At 45.2% G+C, this 22,972-nt stretch overlaps 1 protein-coding gene across 1 annotated transcript in view; it reads right to left on the bottom strand.

Annotated features, from left to right (window-relative positions):
* ZFHX3 (zinc finger homeobox 3) overlaps nt 1-22,972 on the bottom strand; it is a 188,679-nt gene that overhangs the window by 41,406 nt on the left and 124,301 nt on the right. The window contains exon 4 of the mRNA XM_023738419.1: nt 3,802-3,909. Coding sequence (XP_023594187.1) covers nt 3,802-3,909 — 108 coding nt within the window. The remainder of the gene's footprint in view (nt 1-3,801; nt 3,910-22,972) is intronic.

Raw genomic sequence — 22,972 nt, 5'->3', positions numbered from 1 at the left:
AGATGAAGCTGTGACCTATCCTGGCCTTGGCTGCTCCCAGCTCCACCCGGCCTACCCAAGCACCTGTGCACTGTAAGCCATTCATGGAACACCTGCTTGGACAAACAGGTGTGAAGCACTGAGAACAGTGCCCAGGACGCCGCTCGAGCCTCATGTAGACTTTATAGTAACAAGAGAGTTATTACACCTGGGTTATTCTTTCAGTATTCATTTCTTGTTCTTTTGAGTAACTACAGCTGCCACGTCCAGTATGGTAGCCACTAGCCACATGTGGCTATTTAAATTCATTAAAATTAAATATATTAAAAATTCAGTTCCTCAGTGGTACTAGTCACATTGCAAGTGCTTAACAGCCATATGTTGTTAGCGGTTACTGTACTGGACAGGACAGATGCAGAACATTTCTCTCAATACAGAAAGTTCCACTGATCTATAGTAATACTGCACTAAAGACTATGGCCGTTTCTGAGATCCCTAGTAGAATGTTACGTTCCTGAAAGACAAGGTCTATAATCTCATTGAACTTGTGACTGGTGGAAGTCTGCCCATTACCCTGCACATGGCAGGGACTCAGCCAGTGACTGTGGAATTGATTCAAATCACTTTCTTGCCTGTCTTGCTGCCACCCAAGGTAAAAGATGTGACATCTAAATAAAAGAAGACCAAACAGGGTTACCAGTGGACACCAAAAAGGAAATCAGGGTCTCATTTCTATGTAAAAATAAGTAAAAATTTTCAGTCAAGATTATCCATTCCTGCCCAACCCCAAAACTACATAATCAATGTCTGAGAAAATGCCAATTATCCAGGCCTATTTGAAATATTAATCTGCATCATGAGCAGCCACTAATCAACGGTACAAATTGTGAAATCACTACTTATTTATTTGCTGGGAGGAGGCACCTCCATCACATTCAATCAGATAGGAACAGCTCAATTTAGCGAGCAAATGGAACAAACACAGATATTTCTATAAAACACGAAGGGTCCAAAAGAAAGCTCAGAAGAGGATGCCGGCACCTCTATCGATTCTAAGATCAAATCAGCCCAAGTACCTTAATAAAGCCTGTCATTACACACTCAGACACTATAGACAAAATTATGCCTTGGGTCAAAAGGATCATTTGCTCTTTACCACTGTTCAACTGGCAGGGTGCACCCGAGTTACTCATATTCTCTCTCTCTTCGTCTTTTGACGGTAAAGATTCAGTGTGGTCTGTGGCTTGAATGAATGACTGGGTGAATGAATGAACGAGAAAGTAGAGCCTGTTAAGGACATTCACTTTTCTGGGCACTTGTTTTAAGTCTTAGCTTACATTTTCTGACTGCCTAATGTGTCCATCTAACACTATGAACACTTTGAATGAGATTTAACTGAACTGCCCTCAACAAAGCCTGACTAGACTGGTTGTAAGGACTAGAAAAGTAAATATAAAGTGCCCAGTACAGGGCCTGGCACACAGTGGGAGCACTGTAAATGGTAGCTACTTCTAATTGACCTTTTCTTAGTGCCCTTAGCACACAGAATTGAGGAAACATATGTACCAAATTCCATCCACCTGGTCCCACTAAGGGACCCTGGTGGCACAGTGACTAATGTTTGGCTGCTAACCAAAAGGTTGGCAGTTTGAATCCAACACCTGCTCCTTGGAAACGCTATGGGGAAATTCTACTCCATCCTATAGGGTCGCTATGAGTCAGAATCGACTCGACGGCAACAGGTTTGGTTTTCTGGTCCCACTAAATCCTTATATGTTGTTCCCCCCTCATCGTCTCAGAATTTCCAGAAGCCACATGCTGCCTGGTGACACTTTTACATTCAAACAGGAGGACCCAAAGAGAAACTACTACTAGTTTTCCTCATTTTATTGAACTAAGCTATTGGGGGTATGGGGCAACCTTCTTATGGAGAGCTTACTACAGCGAAGCACTGTTCTAAGTGTCCCTTACAGAAACAAGTCTCCCAAAAGTTGTGTGAAGTAGGCGCTATTCTGAATCCCCATTTCACACAAGGCACAGGAAGATTAAGGTAACTTGAACAAGGTTACTCAGCTAGTAAATGGCAGGGCCAGGATTTGAAAGCAAATCATGAAAACAAAGGACAGATGGTCCAAAACGTTACCTAGTCTTCAAGCGGTGTTTATGAAGTCCTCTCCTCCAGCCTGCCTTCTCCAGGCAGACATGTTTAATTGCTGTCAGCTTCTTTTGTTTAGCTCTTACCTTACCATTACAGCAAAACCGGGATCCTGGTCCATGAAAAGCAACCCAGGAGGAGTCCCCTGCTCCCCACATATGTATTCAGGGACTTTGAGCATAGATGTCCATCTTCAACTCCCTGATCCTATCTTAAAAATTCTCCTAGGGTGCTCTACACTATTCCTCAGTGTTATTTCAAGAACTGGCCTCTGAACACCACAGAACCCAGTTTGAAAGGGGACGACGGCAGTACAGATGGGAAAATCTGCCTAGTGTGTCTGCCCATCGATTCAGCTGCAGGGGCGCCTTGTCTCTTTCTCCCAAAAAACACTGGAGAATAGCACATCACCTACTAGGCCGGATCCCTTTTGATATTTGGAAGCTGTTACACTGCCTCCCGAATTTCTCTTTTCTAGGTGGAATAGCCCTGGTTTCTTCAGCCTCTTCTCTGAGGCAACATTTCTCAGCCTTCAGTCATTTTCATTGCTCTCCTCTGGCCTCTCTCCAAGATTCTGTATCTTGTTTAAACAGTGAAGGCCAACACTGGACATGATTTAAGAACAGTCGTGACTGGAAATGTAACAAAGACCCAACCAATATGGACTCCAGAAGGTAAATATTTTTTTAAAAAAATCCAAGTATTACAATATTAATAATTTAAAGTAGTAAAAATTAGGTTGATTAAATAAAATCATTTTCATCCCTTGACATATCATTTCCTCTTATTACTGTGGTGGTTTCTGGGAGACGTCTCTGTACCAATAAGTCTTCTCAGAAACTACGATGCTCCTCCTCCTCAAAAAAAACAACAACAACAACAAAAAAACTCAAAGCTTTTCTTCTTAGTCTCAGCTCGTCTTTCCCTCAATACAGAAATCCCATCATGTTGAGAGATGGCCATTCTCCTTCTCTCAACACTGGTTTTCTAGAAATAGCACTTCCTTTCTTGGCTTTTTCAATTTCTTCTGCTTTTGCTAAGAATCCCTTGGCCTGGCTGTACTGCTTACCTCCCCTCTGAGTGGATTTCACTGGGTGAGTACTCACCCCATGGGAGAGGTAGGGTATGGGGAGTCTGCAGAACTAGTGATACCAGTGCAGGACCCTGTCCAGGCCCCAATATTCAGGACAAAGATCACCCTTCATTGCTGACTCCCTTAGTGAAATCCTGAGGCTGAGAATCGGGGGTGGCCTTGACCAAGTTTCATAGGCCAAATCCCACTGCTGGGTTTGGCAGCAGGTGGGATACAGGACCAAACCTTCAATGGAGGAAGAATAACATAAAAGACAAAAACCACTACTGAGGAGCTGCTGGAGAAATGTGACAGCCAAAGCACATACACTCCTAGCTCAGCGTCTGACACCTGGCTGCTCAATCAACAAGCTGGCTTTTTGGTCATTTAATAAAACTTTAGTACAACATAATAGAAGGAAAATAAAGGTGACCATTCAAAAAAAAAAAAAAACCCACAAAACCCCTCTCCTGCCCACACAGTGCCAACATAGTTTTTCTGGGCAGACTAAGGCTCCATCTCCTCCGTGACTTGTCAGCCTCACTCCACCAGGGAGAAACGCTGGGGGGGATCAAGGGCACCCACTACACACTACCTGTCCACTTGCTCTGGTCTTTCTCGCCTCCACTCTCTTGGTCTTTAGCAAGCTCCTCTGGATCAGCAGCTGTTTCACTGGGTCCTTCAACATCTTCAATGGCTTCTTCTGAAACAGAAGAAAAGCAAAAATGTCAAAGATTAAAATTAGAGAGAAGATGGAGGACTCTTGGCTCCTACTCCAGAGTTACTAACCACAAAACTCAGATGCAATGACTCCATCCCTCTTCTCTTTCCAGTGGCCCTCGAAAGGTTGACTGCACTAAGGATGCACCAAGGTTTGGGTAAGCCATGAGGACTTTTCCTCCCCACTAGCAAGATAAGACTGTGACTTGCTCTAGACTTGTGGCCATTAGGTACCTCTGGATGGATTCCGAATGCCTAACTTGAGCTTTTCCAAAAGAAAAACAAATCCTGTTGAACCAGTAACTCCATCTGAACTCCTGAAGTTGAAAGTCTTTTAAGCCTGAAAATGAAGAGTAGCCGCACACTTGCTTCTTGCGTAGGTCCAACCCCAGAGTGTCCTGGCATCGAAGCAGACCAGACCCAATTGTTGACCCTCACAGGCATGTCAGGGCCTGTGCACATGCCAGACCATGGCAGAGCATTTTGCAGTCATTCACGTGCTGCAGTCACAGAATGTCAGTGATAGGATTTCATCAATGTAGAAAATTCTTGAAACCAAACGGCCTCTTGTGGGTATGCCAGGAGTCAGAGGTATGAAGCCAGATTTGCAGAGAAAGGGATAAAAAATTGTAACAGAATCATATGCTCTGTTTTTGAAATCCTTCCATTCTTTACCCACCACTGGTTTAAAACTAACCAAGGAAACGTCTCTCCAGCTCAGCACACAGTGCTATGGTGAAGGCAGAAGATCGGCCATTTTTAACACCAGGTTAATCATGAAATGCTCCTTGCCCAAGTGTGGGACAAGGTATTTTAGATGCCGAGGAAAAGGGAGTAAGGCACATCTCCCTTGCTCTCCTGGCCCTTTGGATCATTATTCAAAGCATGCATTCAGTAAGAGAAGACTGACTGAATGAATGAATGAGCCAGCAAACCCAGGTGGGTTAACAATGAAATTATTAGGAGACTTTGAAAAGCACACACCTTCCCAAGTGCAGAGGCATGAGAGCCAGGATGCTCACATCCAACACCCAGGCCAGCACTAAACCCCTAAGCCCGACCCCTAAGCCCGACCTGGCAAGGTCCATGTTTGCAGCACGAATTAGGGCCCAATCTAGACCCTGGGGAGCCCTGGTGGCACAGAATTCAGCTGCTAACCAAGTGGTCGGCAGTTCAAATCCACCAGCCACTCCTTGGAAACCCTATGCCCTATGGGGCTGTTCTACTGTGTCCTCTAGGGTCGCTATGAGTCGGAATTGACTTGATGGCAACAGGTTTGGTTTAGTTTTCTAGACCCTGGATTCAGGGCTCTGTCCAATGCTACCACAAGTCCCTCCAACTGCACTTTTTAATTACTTTAAGGTGTTATGCCTTCCAACGTTCCAGAAAAAGTCTCTAAATTTCATCTCACAAAGGAAGAAAAGGAAAGCAAAGTAAACTGAGCTATCATAAGAGTTTACACAACACTCTAGGAAGAAAGTATCTATACAGAATCAGGATTTCCTAACTATCCTTGAAAAGAAAGGACCAGAAAACTGAACTGGGGGTCCGGAAACACGCTCTCTTCATTACCAGCAATAAGGAGTTTATGAGACAGTCATGGGGAAGATGGATAAAAGAAGCTGCTGCTTATTTTCATCTCCAACTAAGAGGACTCCACACATAATTTCTATGTATCTTTTCTTTTCTTTTTTTTTCGGTCCCATTGTATAGTAAAGTTAACATCAAGTCTCTCCACCCCTGCCCTTAGTTCAAAGAAAAATCAGGCAACCATGATTGGGAGTCAATCAAGTATACAGCCCCATATTAACACAGTTAGTAGAAAATACATAATACCTACATATGCATATATACACACATATATACATATACATATATATACACACACCTATATATATAGTGTTAACAGAGTAACAATAAGCAAGTTATACATATGATATATGTACCATCTTAATTGTGTTCAGGCAAGATGTTCAATGCACATATTTAGGCTTTGGATGAAACTGTTTAACACTGTAATGATAAAATTCCATCTTTGAATGGAAATACCAAGATTCATTCAATCAATATTATTAAATTGGGCCTATCCAAGTTAGCTAGGTCTCTTAAAATATACTCATTTGCCCCAATTCATGCTGTATACAAAATATCTGTAGTATTGATACATTAATCAAACTTGATTATGCAAAGAAATTGCTCAATGACCCTTCCTCCCTAGCACACACACACGTTATCACCTTAGATGGAGACAGTCTGACACCTACAAAATAGAGAGCACCCTGACGTGGTGATGAACAGCACCTGAACACACCACTCTGCACAGGAGGGAAGCAATTTACCCACTGGGAGGCCATCACCAAGGCTGACAACCCCCTCCTGTTCCTTATGTGGCCCACAGCCATCCAAGCAGAAAGTTAAAAATTCATGGTCACTCTGGCACGGACCCCAGTTCTTCAAATTTTTCCAAACTAATCTACTCAGAAGAGAGATGATGTAAAGAATAAGCACATCAATGATGCAACAGACACGGAAACCACACCATGCTGTGTGACTATTATGGGAGCCCTCATTCAGTGAATCCACTCAGGCCTTTGCTTTCTTCCCTCCCTGCCCCACGACAACAACCAGACAAGTGAAGATAGCTGAGAAGATAGATGGAAGAAGTCCTCACAAGAAGTTACTGTGCTTCTCTCCCCCTACCTCTTTTTCTTGGGTTTTTTTTTTTTTTTTTTAAGACTTTATAAATTAAGTCTTCTTCTTTTTGCATACTTAGGTTTAATATTATCACTTGTGACCCATTCACTAAATGGCTGTAATATGCCTGGTGGAAGAAGAAATGGTTAAGAAACTCCCGGACATGCCAGCTTCCTTTATAAGCAGAATCATGTCCTCCAGTTAAAAACCAGGTACCATTTGGCTGAGCAGGAGCTTTACTGCAGTTCCACCTGTGTCCTACAGGTGTCGCCCTTCGCATGGCAAGGCCCAGGAAGGGCAGCTAGCTGCAGGAGGCAGACACGCTTGGGCTGCCTAACCCGAGCATGTGTAAATAATATACGTCTTCAAGTGAACTGTCTGGTTCTGGGGAAATAAAATAGGACATTCATAAGCAGTTACACCATCTGTCTTTATACCATCATCATCAACAACAAGAGGAGAAATAACTCTTAAAAATGGATGAAAGCCAAGGCTGACAGTAACAGGAAAAACTGTGAGCTCTGAATACCAATAAAGGTAGAGAAATGATTAAAAAACAGGGATACAGACTGCAAACTCGTCTGGGCAGCTCAGGCCCACGAAGCTTTGCAGGAAGTGTGTGTTTTATTGGTCCCCAAAGCATTAAGCAAGCCACCTCACCAACACCCAGGCCCTGGGGTGTCCACAGGAAGGAACCAGTCTCCCACCACTGGAAACATGTGGGAACAAAACTGAAGGGGTGTGATGGCATCTAGTTCTGAAACGAGAGTGCTATGTCCACACCCAGAGCTACTGGGGCGGCTCTCTAGCCGTTGTCCCTTGAGGAATGTATATTTGATACCCACATGCTGATCGGGCACAGAGCAGAGGGGAGTTTTTCCACAGATCATGGATTGCGTCTTCCCCCAGGAAGTCAGTGGCAACTGGCCGAGGTCATTATAGAAGCCGCAGATTTTTTTCCCTATAATATCAGCTAGCAGCAGATGGTAGGAGCAAGTAAAGACTCAATGGACCAAAGATCCAGTTTTATCTGGAAAATTCTTTCATTCAGAGAAGGCTTTCCCTCACCAAGACACACAACCGCCAACACGCCATTTTCAAGGCTGAAAGAAGACAAATCAAAAGTAATTCCTCCCCAGAGCATTTAATGATATTTCAGAACCCAACCAGAACACACCAGCAATGCTTTCTCTAGGACATGGCCAGAACCTGGGTACAGAGGCCATCTCTTCTACCCCTGCCTGCCATGGTTCCTGGCAAGAGCTAGCAGGCCTAGAACATACTAGACAGAAGACCTGCTTTTAAAAAGACCCCAGATGATGAAAAAGGTTTAGAAATAGATAGTGGTGAAAGGTGTACAACACTGTGAATGTAATTAATGTCACTGAATTGTACACTTAAAAATGGTTAAAATGACAAATTTCATAATCTATAGATTTTACCACCATAAAATTAAAAAGAAAAAAAAAAGAGAGATCCCAGAGAAGGTGCCTCTAAAGCCCCCATAAAAACCCACATTGATAGTTACACCCTACAGTAGCTCTAGGCCTACAGAACCCCCTGCTGTTTGGGTATATTTTCATGTTCAGGGGTAAGCAAGGGAAACAAAGGCCAATCTTCAATAACTATGTAGTCTTCCTAGCGTCCCTTCTGCCTTCAATGTCCATGTAAAGGAGTGACTGAGGGTCTTCTAAAAATCTATTTCCATCACCAGCTCCTTTTTACAACTGCCTCTCCCAGACAGCATTTACTAACTTTGAGCCAAACCCAGCCTGTTCGAGTCATTCATGTCTCCTGGTTAAGGGCAGCGCCCGCAGGTGTAGGCACTTCAGCAGATAAACATACTCTAAGAGGGAAAGTTTCCTAGGGCAGCTTAGGTTTTCTAGGTGACAGTACTACAGCCCCAGAAATTTTCCCTTCAATGAGGGTAGTTTTGCTGACCACAAATGCAGTACACCTTATACTTAGCATCTTGGTAAAGGTGACTAACTACATGATTCCCTAATCCATGGTGAAGCCTGCTCCCAAAGGAAGCACTTGTGCCAAGTGGCCACCCCGTGGGGATTTGTAACAATTTTATGAAAGACGTGGAAACGGGTTTGTGGAAGGATCATCAGGCAGAAGCCAAAAATAGAGGTGCCATTATCATGAAGTCAGCATGCTGCATCACTGCACACACTCCGCGAATGTGCTCCCCTACAAAAAGCTCCTACTCAGTACGGTCCACCAAATCACCAGGGCCGAGAGACGTGTCCATTGGATGTATTTTACAAATCACTTACAGGCTTGCAGGAAAGGGGAGTCAATCAATGATTGAGACTACTCCCTCTGTTCCTAACTCTTAACAGGATAATGCAGATTAATTCAAACCTTCCCCCAAACCTGACAAAGCCCCCATAGTGCCTCAATGTGACAGAAATTGGGAAATTCTCCTAAGAATCAGGGTGTCTGTACCCAGGGCTCTCACGCGATCATGTTACTTAAATAATACACCACTCTGTGATCCCCTAAGAATGAAATTGTTCTTTTCTTTTTTTTAGGGGGGAGTAATGTTTGAGGAGGGGGTGCAATAAAGTGCATCTGCCTGTCGGCAGGCTCAAGAGCTGAGAAACATTAGCTGTCATGAACCACAATCAAATCAGGTTTGAAATATTTAGCAGTGGCTTGGAAAATGCGGCGGTGCAGCTCTGACAGGCGAGATGTGCACAGACACCCACTTTCCATTATAATGGAAATATCAGGCCTGTTCTGAATATGTATAACCCAGAAAAATGTATTGATTTTTCATTCGGCATTAAAAAAAAATGAAATGGCCTGCAGCTGTCAAAAGCCTTTTGTTAAAAGCTCATCTTTCCTGGAATGAGGTTTACCAGAAACAAGTTTTAATTGTATATAGGACCTCTTCTTTGAAAATCAAAATAACCAATCTGCTTACTTTGAAACAGGGTTAAACCTTTTCCATTTTCAACCTCATTAACCAAGGACGACCACCAGTGCAGGAGGGAAAGGCCTGCACACACTGGCCTGCGGGAGTGTCACCAAGGGTGGTGGCCACAAGTGGCGTTTGCCAGTCTCCCTGTGGTGGATAGGAGGAGGGCCTGGATTTTGTCTTGCCTTCTTATTCCTGTAACTCCTGTGTAGGGACTAGACTCTGTGGTCCTGCTAGATGCTAACTACAGACACTCACTCACTGGACACCTGGACAAATCGGTTGTCCTCTTCAAGCCTCGGTTGGCGCAGCTGGAAAACGGGGGCAGAAAACTCCAGTGTGTCCCATCCTCCTGACGTTCATCTTTAATAGCTGTAAATGTTCTACGGAATATGAATGTTTCTATTTTGCAAATACAAGTCAAGTCCTACAATATAAAAGATGATTGCAAAGGCCTCGACTACTTATTTCAAATAAAATCCAGTGTATTAAAACTCTTGCTACAATAGAAACTCCTAACAGGATGTGCTTTGCAATGCAGATGGACAGACAACTATGTTTTTCCCAGCTCTTTGCTTATAGACTTGTCTTCACTCTCCAGGAAGGAAGAGGTGAGCTGTGGTAACACTCATGGTTGTACTCACAGGGGTGGGCCACTATGTCATTCTCCTTCTGTGACATTTTGGCAAATGGAGTCTCCCTGGATGGTGACCACAGGTCCCACCAGCAGTGACTCTCCATATGCCCTGGGCCACAGCCTAACTGCACAGTGACATCCAGATCCAGAGCACAAGAAGCTGCTTGGCAACATTCCCAAACATATCTTCTCCAATGTTTCCTCCATAGCTTTTTCCACAGTGTCTTTCTCGCCCTACCAACCTGGCTGGAAGCTGCTTGAGAGGTAGCTTAGAGCAATTAGGTTTTCTGGGTGACAATACCCCAACTCCAGAAAATTTCCCTTGGATCACGATGGATTTGCTAACCACAAATGCAAATTGCTCTCTTAGCACACCTTATACTTAGCATCTTGGTAAAGGTGACTACCTACTCTCATGGACACCCATGGAATATGGAATTTACAAATCTACCCAGGAGTCTTTTGTGAGTAATCATCTGAATATATATATTTTTAATCATAAGTAAACTGTTCCATTTTCTACTCTTTACAGGGTACAGATTAATCAAGGAAAATGCCAAATCACAAGAGGAAAGGCCTGGAACCTAAATCAAAACAAATGAATACAACATCTTGAGATTAAGCTATCCTAGTCCAGGTAGGAAACCTTAAAGGGGTGAAGGAGAGTGTGGGTTTATGAAGGGGGGCAAGGGAGGAAGGCCAGGAAATGGCTCTGCGGCTGGCACATACATTTATTATCACAAGTATAATACTTTCCTGGCTTCTCAGGATTCCATGTCATTTCTTTTCAAATGGACATTAGAACTCCAGTGTGCTTACAGAGCCCGAGGCGTTCAGTGAAAAGTGCATTCTTTGCGTGGGTGACAGGAAAGCTGCCCCACCCTCCCACCCCCACTTGCCCTGGCCTCTCTAAACCCTCCTCCTCCATTCCTACCAGGGCACCTTGCAGGAGTTTACAGGATACAGCATGGGAAAGGCAGAGGTAAGCCTCACCCTCCAGGTACGCCGCATTGTCCAGCACTTTCTACTTTCTCACTCATCTAAGCTCTCTGCCAGGTCAGGCCATCTTGACAAGCCATCCCAGTTCAGGATGTAAAGGGTCAGGGAGGCAGCCGGGTGCTCTTGCAGGTAATTTCCCACACCAGTGGCTTAAAAAAAAAAAAAAAAGTGGCCAAACTGCTAACCAGTTGTTTTAAACCAAACTGCCTTCTCAAAGGTGACATTTATAAAAACAAGTTTCACTCCTCAAAAAAGGTAAAGAGAGTGGGCAGGAAAGGAATTGAGGGTGTGGAAAAGATAACGCCAGACCCTTCCTCCAAAGCTGAGTTCTTTTTCACACGGATTCTTTTACCACAAGAATCCTTTTTACCACTAGGCACTCGTTTACCAAATACACCTGGGGCCACACTGCTTGGAGTTTCTGGACAGACCGTGAAAGGCGATGGCGGCCTGCCAGCCTGGGAAGGGGCCGCGGGAAAGGCTGGCCCGAAAACCGACACCGAAGGAATCCACGTCCTTGCTGCCCCCCACGCTGGCCTCCTTTCCTGCCTCCCACCCAACCCTGCCTTTTGGCATCAGGCTAAAAGAATCAAGACTCTGAAGGCAACTGTGGGTATTATTAAAAATGACTAATTGGAGAATAGAGACCATTTATGCTTTTGTATATTTGAAGATCTTGCCACTGTTTATAGAAACAAGAAAAATGGGGACTCCGGCAAAAGTGAGGCTGGGAAGGCTAGGCTGGGCTGCAGTCACATGTTTTGCCCCTGCTGGGTGCAGCCAGGCTGGCAGGAGCCTCTCCATTTGCCTTTTACTTAACTTCACCTCCAGCTGGAGCACTGACAGGAGGGAGTGCATTGTGGGTCCAGAGTGGCCCTGGCCTGTTACGGCCTCCCAGGGACAATCCCCTTCTCTGAGTTGAGCTGTCCCTCCTGAGTGAGCAGCACAGAACGCCAGAACGCGGAGTGAAAAATGCTGCCGTTGTGTGGCAAGGGGTGGGTTCTGCCATTTTTCCTCTCCCGTGCAAGGCCACTTGGTCATTGGAACAGTTTGTCAAAACCGTACTAGAATGAAGGGGGTTGGTGGGGGTCAAAAGAGAGGGAAAGGAGAGGAAACGCCCAGAGCCAGTGTGGCCACAAGTTCCATTTATCTGTGTCCTTAGCCAGAGCACCTGGGCTGCCCCTGCAGAAGCTCAGACAGGATAGAAGCAAACGTGTGAGGGCAAAGCACAACCAGCTGGACACGCCGCGGACTCTCCTGACGGCTATTCACAGGAAGTTTATTTTTTTTTAAATAACTAAAAATGTGAGCTCCAGCTTGTAAAAAAACAAACCCAATCCCGAAATGGTCTCTGAATCCACGCTCAACAAGAAACCCAGCAAGGTCTCGGAACGCTGAAGTAAACTGAATTCTGCAGGGATTAGTTTCCTTGGATTTCTACAGAGCCATGATTGCTGCTGTTACTTTCACACATGAAATGTAAAAAAAGGCAAATTCCCCGAGCATGTTTGTAGCAGAGTGTGATGTGATTGTGTTGTCATTTATGGGAAATAATCGCGGGCCCATCTCTCCCCACCCCCCCACCCCATTTTCCAGTCCAAATAACCATGAAAAATTACACTTCAATGTCAGTGCGACGACAGAGGAGGCGCGCTCTCTGGGAGCCTGGAGGATTTGCAGGGGTTTTTCCTTTCTTTGGACATAAAACTACCTTCAATTGTACTTCATTTAAAACATGATCTAACAAATGCATTTTGACAAGTTCCTTTCTCTTTTTCTCCTTTCTTTCAAACAGTATTTTGCACAGTTTAACCCCACACCAACCTGGAATGTTCTGGAAAGAAGAGGCCTGCAAACTAGAAGCCCCTTGAAATCAAGAAGGTTTTTTTCCCCCTTGTTAAAAACAAAAGTAGTCAAGCAAAATAATAAATCTAACTCAGTATGCTTCTGAGGAAGACAGGAAGAGGGAGAGAGTAAACGGTAATGTCTTAAAGAGAGAATGTGTAAAAGGTAAAAATGATGGGGTTAGTAGATGGAGGAGGGTCTCGGTAGAGGAAAAAGGGGCTTTGTTTGTTCATCAGAATAAACCATTTCAGAGGCATCTAAGGAGCCTGGAATTACAGTCAGAATTGGGGGTTCATGACTACATGGGGAGGCAAGGATGGGGATTCTCTCTGATAGGCACCACTTCCTCTTAGCCCCCGCCTTACTCTACAGAAAGGAAAATTTTTCAACAGAACAGATCTGCCTGAAAGCTTTTTAACATTCCAGGTGTGAGGCCTGAGCCGTCCCTACAAGCACCTGTCTTTCAATAACACCCTGCCTGAAATAAACACTGCCGGGCTTCCATGGTTGGAGGGGAGAAGACAAGACAGATAAACACACGTGAATGATAGAAAGTAAATTGAAAAAAAAAAAAATTAACAGTTTCCACTAAAGAAGGCTGGTATCAGCTTGAGTCAAAACTGACTTGTCAGAGAGAGATCTTATGCTTTAACACATACACACACAAATTATGACATCTTTCCCTATTTTTTTTTTTAAGTTGGAAATACGTAAGTTAAAAAGAAAGGCAAGGAAGGCCTGTAAATGTACTTAAGCATCTATATACAAATGAAGGTGTGTGGGAAATGAACAGGATACACCAGAAGTGATATTAAATGATGGTGATTACAACCTAATGGGTATAAGTGAAATCTTGTGGGATGGCTCTCGTAACGGGAACGTCAACATTGATGGATGCGATCTATACAGGAACAATACAAAGGGAAGGGAAGGTAGAGGGGTGGCCGTGCAGACCCAAGGTGTTTATAATGCTGGGGAGACGCCATTTGACAATGCCAAAGGGAGTGATGGAATATTTGGGGGTGATGATATGCAAAAAAACAAATTAGAACAGAAGTTATGGGGAGCAAAGAGGAAGAGGTGAAATTTCTTTTCTGACTATCAAAATGAGTATCACTCAGCAGAGAAAAATAAAGCCATGACCTCAGGAGGCCCAACTCACATGATGATACAAATAAGGGACTTGAATTCCTAGCCTGTTTGCTGCCTTACTCTTAAGCCCACAGTGTCTGAAGGGTTTCCAACCTATTTAGAAAATAGCTTTACCCCGTGAAGCAAAGAATTCAAGCAGAAATGTGAGTCTGCTCCCACTGGCAGACAGCAGAGCAAGGAGCTGACTGTTGGAGAGCTTTATTTTGCATGATCATAAGGCACTTATATGCACAGCTGGTAAAACAAGCTGATTCATAAAAACAAAACACAAACAAAGGCTTCCAAACCAAATCTGGGGAAGATAAATCAAATCAACTTTAGGCCACACTGCACCCAGAAGAGCACTGGCTAAACCTGCTCTCCCGGGGCCCGACCCAAGTGTGTGCAAAGGCCACAGCCTGTGTTCAGCATGGCACGGTCAAGGACTCAGCACCAGAAACACGTGCAGGCCCTGGGAGTGGCCGAGAACAGCCATGCATCTCCAAGCACACTAGGGTGTCTTCAGGTGCCTACCACGTACCACCTGGGGAGGGCGAGTAGAGAGGAGCCTGCCTCTACCAGGAGCCTTCACCATCAGACCTGAGACACTTTCAGGACGTGTCTACACAGAGCAAGTCAAAAACTGGGCCATTCTCCAAAACGAAGTCCCTAAACTCACTTTACTCTGAAACAAGCAGGTGGCAAAGGCAACATGTTTCAGTGACATTTTCTAGAAAATTGCAAAGAAAGTGAAGCAGAAAACTGAGGTACAAAGAAAGTCCAGAGGTTTATTTTAAAGAGCCTTCCTGCATTAATGGTAGAAAAAGTAGATGGAATTACTAAACTGTTGTCATTTTTAACAGGCACCTTGTACAACTCTTCTGTGCAAAAAAGGGAGAAAGAAAATTCCTGGATCCTCTTCCTTCTTCTTAGAAACTTCCAAAATTATACCAGTAGTTGAATCCAAAGCCTCTCTATTTTTTAAACTTTGGACTCTGTCCTATAGGGTTGCTATGTGTCAGAATCAACTCAACGGCACCTAACAACAACAACATATAATAAGATGGTCTTTTTCTAGGGTTTAACAAAATGCCACCCTCCTTTTCAAAATTATATTAGCTATAGCAGCCCCTCCTAAATCTCCCAGAGCTACTAACCTTGTTTTAGACTCAGCCTCGGAAATGTATGTGCATCTATTCAGCCTTTCCTCCTGTAAAGCGTTTCTTAGACCTAAGAACAGGCTGGTATCCCTTGAAAAGCTACACGTTCCATTACACATTCCCAAATTTACACGGCCATAAATCTCAGGTCACAAAAACACACAGTAATGATCCTCAAAGCAAACAATTCAACTGAAGTAAATTCTAGACCCACACTCATACTCTTTTAACGGTGGGAACATCTGAAAACAACCGATACACGAAAGCAAAGAGAAAGAAAATATTGCCATGAGATGAGAAAGTCATCAAGAATCTGGACAGAAAGAGCAGTTTGGTAACAAAGAATTAGTACTTCGGACAGTTAGGATATTTAAAAATTCATAGCACACGATTACGTTTCAAATAAATAATTGTGGATGTTTAAATCCTTCTTTGTGTAGATTGCAACGGAAGGAAGTACTAGAACTCCACTGATACGGAAATCATTAAATAAGGACCCTCCCCAAACTTCCATAAGTGGGCAACTTTCCTAGTGAAATATGGACCCCAAGCTGAGAGACAAAAAAGGAAACCCACAACAAGTAAAACGTTTTGCTTCATTTTGTAAGTATAGCAAAGAAAGGAGTACAACAAAGCAAAGGTCTGAATGCAAACTAGCCAAAGAGCAATGCAACACTGAAGGTGAGATCTCCCAACGGCTAGGAGGAATGAAGTGGGAAATAATTCTCCACTTACCAAGCAACGTCTTTAAACATGAAGAGGAGGAGGAGGAGGAAGAGAATTTATAAACAGTGAGAAACTTAAAAAAAAAAAAAAAAAGGCTAGATACGATTATATCTTAAAATTAAATATATGTTATGGCAGAAAAATAGATCAATTTCTACGTCTGCAAGGAGTTAGTCTATGAATTGACTCAACTACCAAAAAACTTTGGTGAAACGTTGGAAAGAATAGTAGAAATTTCCAAGAGAGTGGAAATAAAGAAAGCTCAACTTTAAAGAGAAATAATTTGAAGGATGGACACATAAGCCAGAAAAGATGAAAAGGGTCAATGGACTAGAAAACCTAGCTGTGTAAAATTTAGCAAGATACAATTAAGGTGGAGAGATCAGAAATTTCTTTAAGAGTTTTAGAAAATATAAAAAAAAGGATAAATAGGGCAGCCCACACAAGGAGAAGGCATAAAAGTGTAAACACAAATAAAATAGATTTAGGAAGGAGAAACGATGGCTGTTTGTGGAAACCTGGTCATTTGTGGGTTCTGTCCTTGTTTTGAGGGATTTGCAGAAGCTGACCACAAGCACCTCCATTTTACAGATTAGAAGACTGAGGCCTGGAGAAGGGTAGGGCCCTGACACCACACAGTTAGCCCCAGGTCTTTCTCCAAAGGAGAATAAGGGACATTGTCAGTGTTGGTGTGACAATCCCAATGGTGACACTTATCCAATCAAACAAGCAACAAAGAAGAAAGCAATAGGCCATTTGAACGAAGAAACCTGGCACCCGCCTCACTGGATGCCAACTTCTCAGTGATCTCTCCTCAGTCAAAGCTGTAATATTGAGGCAAATGAAGTCTAATACTGCTGCCATAGTCATTCCAAGCAATACTGAGCTCTTCTTTATATTCTGAGGCAAAAAGCATAGTAAGGATAAAAATGAGCTCACCGAAAACAACCCCTAAGAACTCATATACCCATATATCCAGGCTAACAATGCCCTCTTAGCTTCTTGCCGAAGTGGCAACGTGGTACCCAAAATAAAAGCGTAATGTTTAAAGACACGACAAGTCACAGTTTGCTTGCACGCATGTTCTGTCTTTTCTATCACACACACACACTCCTCCCTACACGCTCTTCTCTAAAAGGGGGTACCCCCAAAGTACTTCTCCCAAATGGCCTGGTGTAGGGCCTGTCAGAGATATTCTGGATCCAGGGTGAGGTCCGAGATGCTGGGGGCGAGGGTTGCTGTCGCAGCCCTGCATCCCAGGAGCAGAAGACTAGCAAGAGCCAAGTAATTGCTTTTTCCCCTTCCACTAATAAGCTTTTCAGTAGAGGAAGAATTCAGCTTCCCGTAGTTAACAGACCCTTTTTTCCCTGCCTCTCCTCGCTCCAAATAATCTAAAGTGACTGCAATTTCAGTCCTGGCTCTCCAGCATTCAGCTGCACCAGCAGAGGTCAGAGGGTGTCAAGTGAGGGCTCTCCATTTCTTTTCTACTTCGCCTTCACGCCACCCATGCTTCTTTGTAACTGAGGCAACCTGCCTCCCGAGCCAGGCCATTATGTGCCTCACCAGCCAAAGGCACACACTGACTTCAGTGAGGATTCCAGGAACGTTTTTTAAGACCCAGAAAACACTGGGGGGTGGGGGAGATCATGCTGTAAACATGTAAGGCCCAACTTTAAATACGCTGGTGACTGGAGTTGTTAATTTCCCGGTTGTTAGAAAATGCATTACAGGACATGTTTTTGCGCTGGCTAAACCTTGCGGCTGCTTATGTGGCTTTTGGTTTAGTTTTATGCGAATGCATTGGTTCCCAAATTCTCAAGATCTTGTGTGTTAACGGCGTTCATATCTTCGGGCTCCATTTTGCATCAGCTGCAAGTCAACTGCCATGGGAAACTCAGCCCCAACCCCTCCTTCTGCCTAATTTCCCAAATGAATGAAATGTGATTTCAATTAAGAACAGCAGCCACAGTACTCCTCCTCCTCCGTCTTCACGGAGATCTAAGCAGGAGAGCGTACAGACAGAACCGAAGATGGACCAGTCAATGGACAAAGGGAGATGCAGTGAATAAGAGCAAGAACAGGTGTGAGAGGGAAAGGAGGCGGGCCTGGCTGCTTCTGGCCACTTAGACTGCATGCAAAGAGGGTAACGTGAAAACACAAGATACCTGCTTTTGGAAAAGAAGCTCCACCTAGAGGGAACAGAGGCTCAGGGGGGCCCAGAAGAAAAGGGCAAGATTGTTCCACATGGTGGCCTTGCCTATGGAGGAGGGCAGGTCTGGAAAGATGTTCACCCGGCAGCACCCAGTGACTATGAGGGTCTGGACAGGAAGGAGAGAAGAGAAGAAGCAACCCGGTAGAAACAGGGACACCTGCACGTACCCCCTCCTCACACGTGCCCAGAGGAGGTGCACGTTCACCTTATCGCCGGCTGCAGCCAGGCCTGTGACAGGAATTTATTTCCCTCAATTATGTGCTCATCCCCAGTCTCAGTTCATCAGCACAGTGCCGCCAAGTCAATGAAAGGCTCCGTAATGAAATAATCACATGCGAAGGGATGTCCTGGCACCTGCCTGCCCGGCTGGCAGAGCTGCAGCCACACCCAGCCCTGAGCCACCTCCCCATGCCCCTCCCCCATGTGCTCCCATCGCAGCTCCCATGTCAAGTCACCCCGGTCGGGCCCCAGGAGCCTGCGGCCTGGGCACTATTTTCTTTGAATCAACCACAGATGCTCTGATTGCAAAGAGGAGGAAGAAGGGACTAGCAAAGTGGGATCTGCCAGTACAAAACATGGGTTACTTTCCTTTCCTCCTGCTTGACAAGCCCTTCACTCCAAACAGCCTGATCATGAGAGCCAGCACCATGTGCTCAGAAAGCCTCTATTGCTTAAGTCAGTGCTGTTGTCTGTTAGCTGCTGTCTGGTCGTCTCTGCCTCACGGCGACCCCACTTAAGTCATCAGTAAGTCTCCAATAATAATAATAATAATAAAAGTAATAGTGATAATGGAGTAGTACAATTATCACCTCAGCTGAGGCAGATGCTATTATTAATTCCATTTCACAGATGAGGAAACTGAGGCTGAGAGAGAGAACATTACTGGTGAAGGTCACATAGCCAGGAAGTGACAGAACTGACACAAAGGCTTTCTTGACAGCCTCCCTTGTGGCCTTCCCAGGGGAACCTACACTTCTGCTTCTCTCCACTCTGTCCACCCATCCAACCATCACACATCCGGGGAGCACTTTTTTTTCTTTTTGCTCCAGGCATGACTCTAGGCACTGACAATACTTTGTAAACAAAACAGGAAAAGTCCCTGCTCTCATAGGGCAGGGGTAGGAAGGAGGGTGGGCAATAAGCAAACTGAACAAGTGAACATACATGTAACGCCTGGAAAGGGGACAAAGGAATCCAAGGGGTCATGTGATATGGGGAGGTCAGGGAAGGTGACATTTCAAAATAGACCTGAAGAAGGGAGAGTGCGAGACATAAGGCTGGGCCGTGAGGTCTTCCAGGCTGAGGGGAACAAGAAGTGCAAAGGGTGCAAGGTGGGAGCAGGGCTGGCTTACCGGAGGAATGGTGCGCTTGGGGGTGGGGAGTGTTGGATAAGCGATAATCTCAGACAGGTTTTGGGGGGTAAGTTTCTATAGGTCTTTTCGGCCACTGTAGGGCCAGAGGCACTGTGAACAAGAAGTGCCTTTGTGAAAATTAGGAATCCCTGGGTGGTATAAATGTCTGTTAACCCAAAGGTTGGAGGTTCAAGTCCATCTAGAGGACCCTTGGATGAAAGGTCTGGTGATCTACTTCCAAAAAATCAGCCACTGAAAACCCTATGGAACTGAAGTACAATGGGTTTCTCTCGTATCTGGCCTTTCTGGCCTTGGGTTTATAATTCTGCTAAAACAACTGACTAGGCCACAATCTTGCCAAGCAACTGATTAGTCTACTATGCAAATAGGGCATGTAGAACTACCCAATAGGATTAAGTGACCTTTCAGGAATTGGTCAATTACTATGTAAATTAACTGATTATGGTCTACCAAGGGGACTGGTCAGTTGCGGTCCTGGTGGGAGGATCATGCGTTGAAATTGACAAGGAATAGGCTTACATAAGGGCCAATCCCACAGAGGTTGAAGCAGGACCTCACTACCACCAAGCAGAACCTGGAGCTGAGCATGTCCTTTGGACTTGGGATCCCTGCACTGAGAACCTCCCAGACACAGGAGAGAGACAGAGCTGTAACACTGGAGATGGCAAGAAACTGTGGTAACCACAGCACAGCTAAGTGAAAGAGAGGTGGTGGCAGCAGTACAAGCAGAACTGGAGACCAGCACAAAACAGCTACAGCGGGCTTGCTGACCTACAGAGCAAAAGAGAGCTGAGTGCCTTTGGGCAGGAGGCTTGCTGGCAGAGTAGGGTGTCTCCAGGTACTTGCTGGCAGAGCTAAAGAGTTGTAATACTTGCCCAAGCAGGACAGAGGCCCAGAGAAGGGTCACCTGCCTGCAGGCACGACCAAGAAGCTGAGAGCTGTCTTGGTTGGAAGCTGTCCTGACTGAAGAACTGTATTCTGTCTCCTGAGTTGTATCCTGCTGCTTCCAAGTTGATCCTGATCCTGAGTTGTAGCCTGTTACTTTCCTAATAAACCACAGAATTGTGACGATGGTCTGTGAGTTCTGGGTGGCCACTGCAAAAAATTATGGAACCCAGCAGAGAAGTAGAGAGTGCCATGAGGAGGACAGCTGGTGTTAGAAATGGTGAAAAAGTTGGAGAGTGGAGGTATGTCTGACCTCTACCTCACAGGAAATCAGCTTTGTGCCGATGGTGATTGTCATTCCTCCTCCTGAAGTGAGATGAGGTCTGGCACTAGTAGGTTACAGGAGCCCACTTCTACTCTGATGCACATGGGGTCACCATGAGTTGGAACTGACTCAACGGCAACTGGGTTGTTTTGTGTGTGTGTATGTGTGTGTGTGTGCAGATTAGAACAAGGTGCTTTTCTTCAGTACCCCGTCCTCTGGGTAGATACAGCAGAGATGCACAAGTCTGGTTGGTAAGTAGAGTCTGGGATGGATGGCAGCCCTTACTCTCCCTCTCCACAGAGTGCTGTGTGTGTGGCCCTGGTAAGAGTTCCCACTCCAAAAGCTACTGTATCTCTCTCTAAGTATGTGTATGTGCAATGTATAGATGCAGATGAAGATCTGACCTTAAGATGAAGAAAGGGAAAAAGGGGAAGGAGATCCTTGGCAATCCTTTGCCACGAGCCATGCTGCAGTATGTGGCCAGTCTTGTCTTCAGTAAATCAGAAGGATCCATCTGAACATCAGGCTCCAGAACATGTCCATGAGAAGCTGAAGGGGCAGCCCCGGGGTCAGGAAGAAGGACTCAAAGATCAGAACAGCTGCAGCTCAAACTAGAAATTAGTTACCGACTGTTCATTTCCCTTCTCTGAAACTGTATTGCCCCTTCACATGAATGAATTTAAATGTACTCTGCAAACTTAATCACCACATAAAACTACATGACCTTGGCAGGGCTGCTATTTTAACGCCAGCTCGACCTAGGGCGAGATGAATTTGGGGGAAGGGGAAAACTTGGGTCGAAGGAGGCTTTTTTTCCTAAATGGGCTGCTGTGGAAAAAAGGTGGCTGACACACCACTACATCAAAGGTGACCCCCCTTGGTGACACACGTTAACTCCTCACTGCCAGTGTCACTCCCCTCCCCCACTGTCTTGGGGTTAGGGCTAGGTAGCTGTAAGCTGGAGAGGTAGACAGGCATCACATCTTTCTTCAGGCTGCATTTGGCCTTGACCCTAGGACCAGCTATCTCAAAGTACCCTGGGAGCTTCAAGTTAGAGTAAGTGGCAAGCCCTTAAGGATTCTGAGTTTTGGTATAAAACATTACTGGGTGAGCTCAGAGCCCCTGTGGGGCAGCTGGTCTGTACACTGCTTCTACGGTCAGGGGAAAAGAAAAGTTGGACTATGAGGCCTGTGTTGGAGGCTAGAATGGAGAAGCGGAGAGACCCAGAGGAAAAGTGAAGGAGTGAGGGCGCAGATAAAGGGAACTGCTGGTGGGAGTCCCTTCAAGGCCCACTGGGGCTTCAACAGGGGCACACTGGACTGGTCCAGAAAGGCAAGGCCTAAAGTCAGAGCAGGACAAAGTGTGAAGTACAGAGTGGAAGTGATAGGTGAGGAAGCAAAAGCCACAAAGCAGATGAATGGAACAGGAAGCAAAATAGGGCCCAAACCATCACAGCTTAAAAGTAAGCTTTGAGGCGTGTTTCCCGCTGATCAGACGCCTGAGGAAGCTGGATCAGGGTAAAGCGCATCGTCTCCCCTCCTCAATTTCTTCTTAATCAAATCATCAGGAGAACCGTATTTTGGGGAAGGGGCCAGAACACTTATTGGAGCCTTAACCTGGCTGCCTCCTTTTACATACACATCCAAGAATAAACTGCCCAAGACTTCATCCATCGCCAAAAAAGGCAACTGTGAAAACACTCCGTGCCCAGCCCCTTCCCTCAGCCAGCACAGTGATCCTGCCCTCTGCTCAGGGGTGTGGGGAAGGGGGCCGGAGGGGAGGAGGCTTGCTCTGGTACAGATTGCTCCCGCGGATGCTGTGTGGTGTGGGGGCCGCTGCCTGCGCTGAGCAGTTAGGAACTTCCCAAATCATTAACCTTTCTCGGAGAGCATTGTACTGGGAGGTGCTCTCTCTGCAGCCTATTCAGGAGCCCTATTGATCTATGGAACACTCGGTGCCTTCAAAGTTGTTTATGATCAATATGCAAATTGCCCATGGCATTGATCTAGTATTAATTTTCAATTAGGGAATCCACAAGGGGTCTCTGAGGGTCAGTACCTAACAATGCAAAGGAAACTCCGCTGCTGCAGAGTATTGGGCCTGGTGCTGATAAAAGCTTCCCTGAGCCTC

The sequence above is a fragment of the Trichechus manatus genome, unplaced genomic scaffold, assembly GCF_000243295.1.
Source record: "Trichechus manatus latirostris isolate Lorelei unplaced genomic scaffold, TriManLat1.0 scaffold00116, whole genome shotgun sequence".
Lineage (NCBI taxonomy): Eukaryota > Metazoa > Chordata > Mammalia > Sirenia > Trichechidae > Trichechus > Trichechus manatus.
The sequence above is the reverse complement of the archived record's forward strand: the minus strand, read 5'-3'. Positions and strand labels throughout refer to the sequence as shown.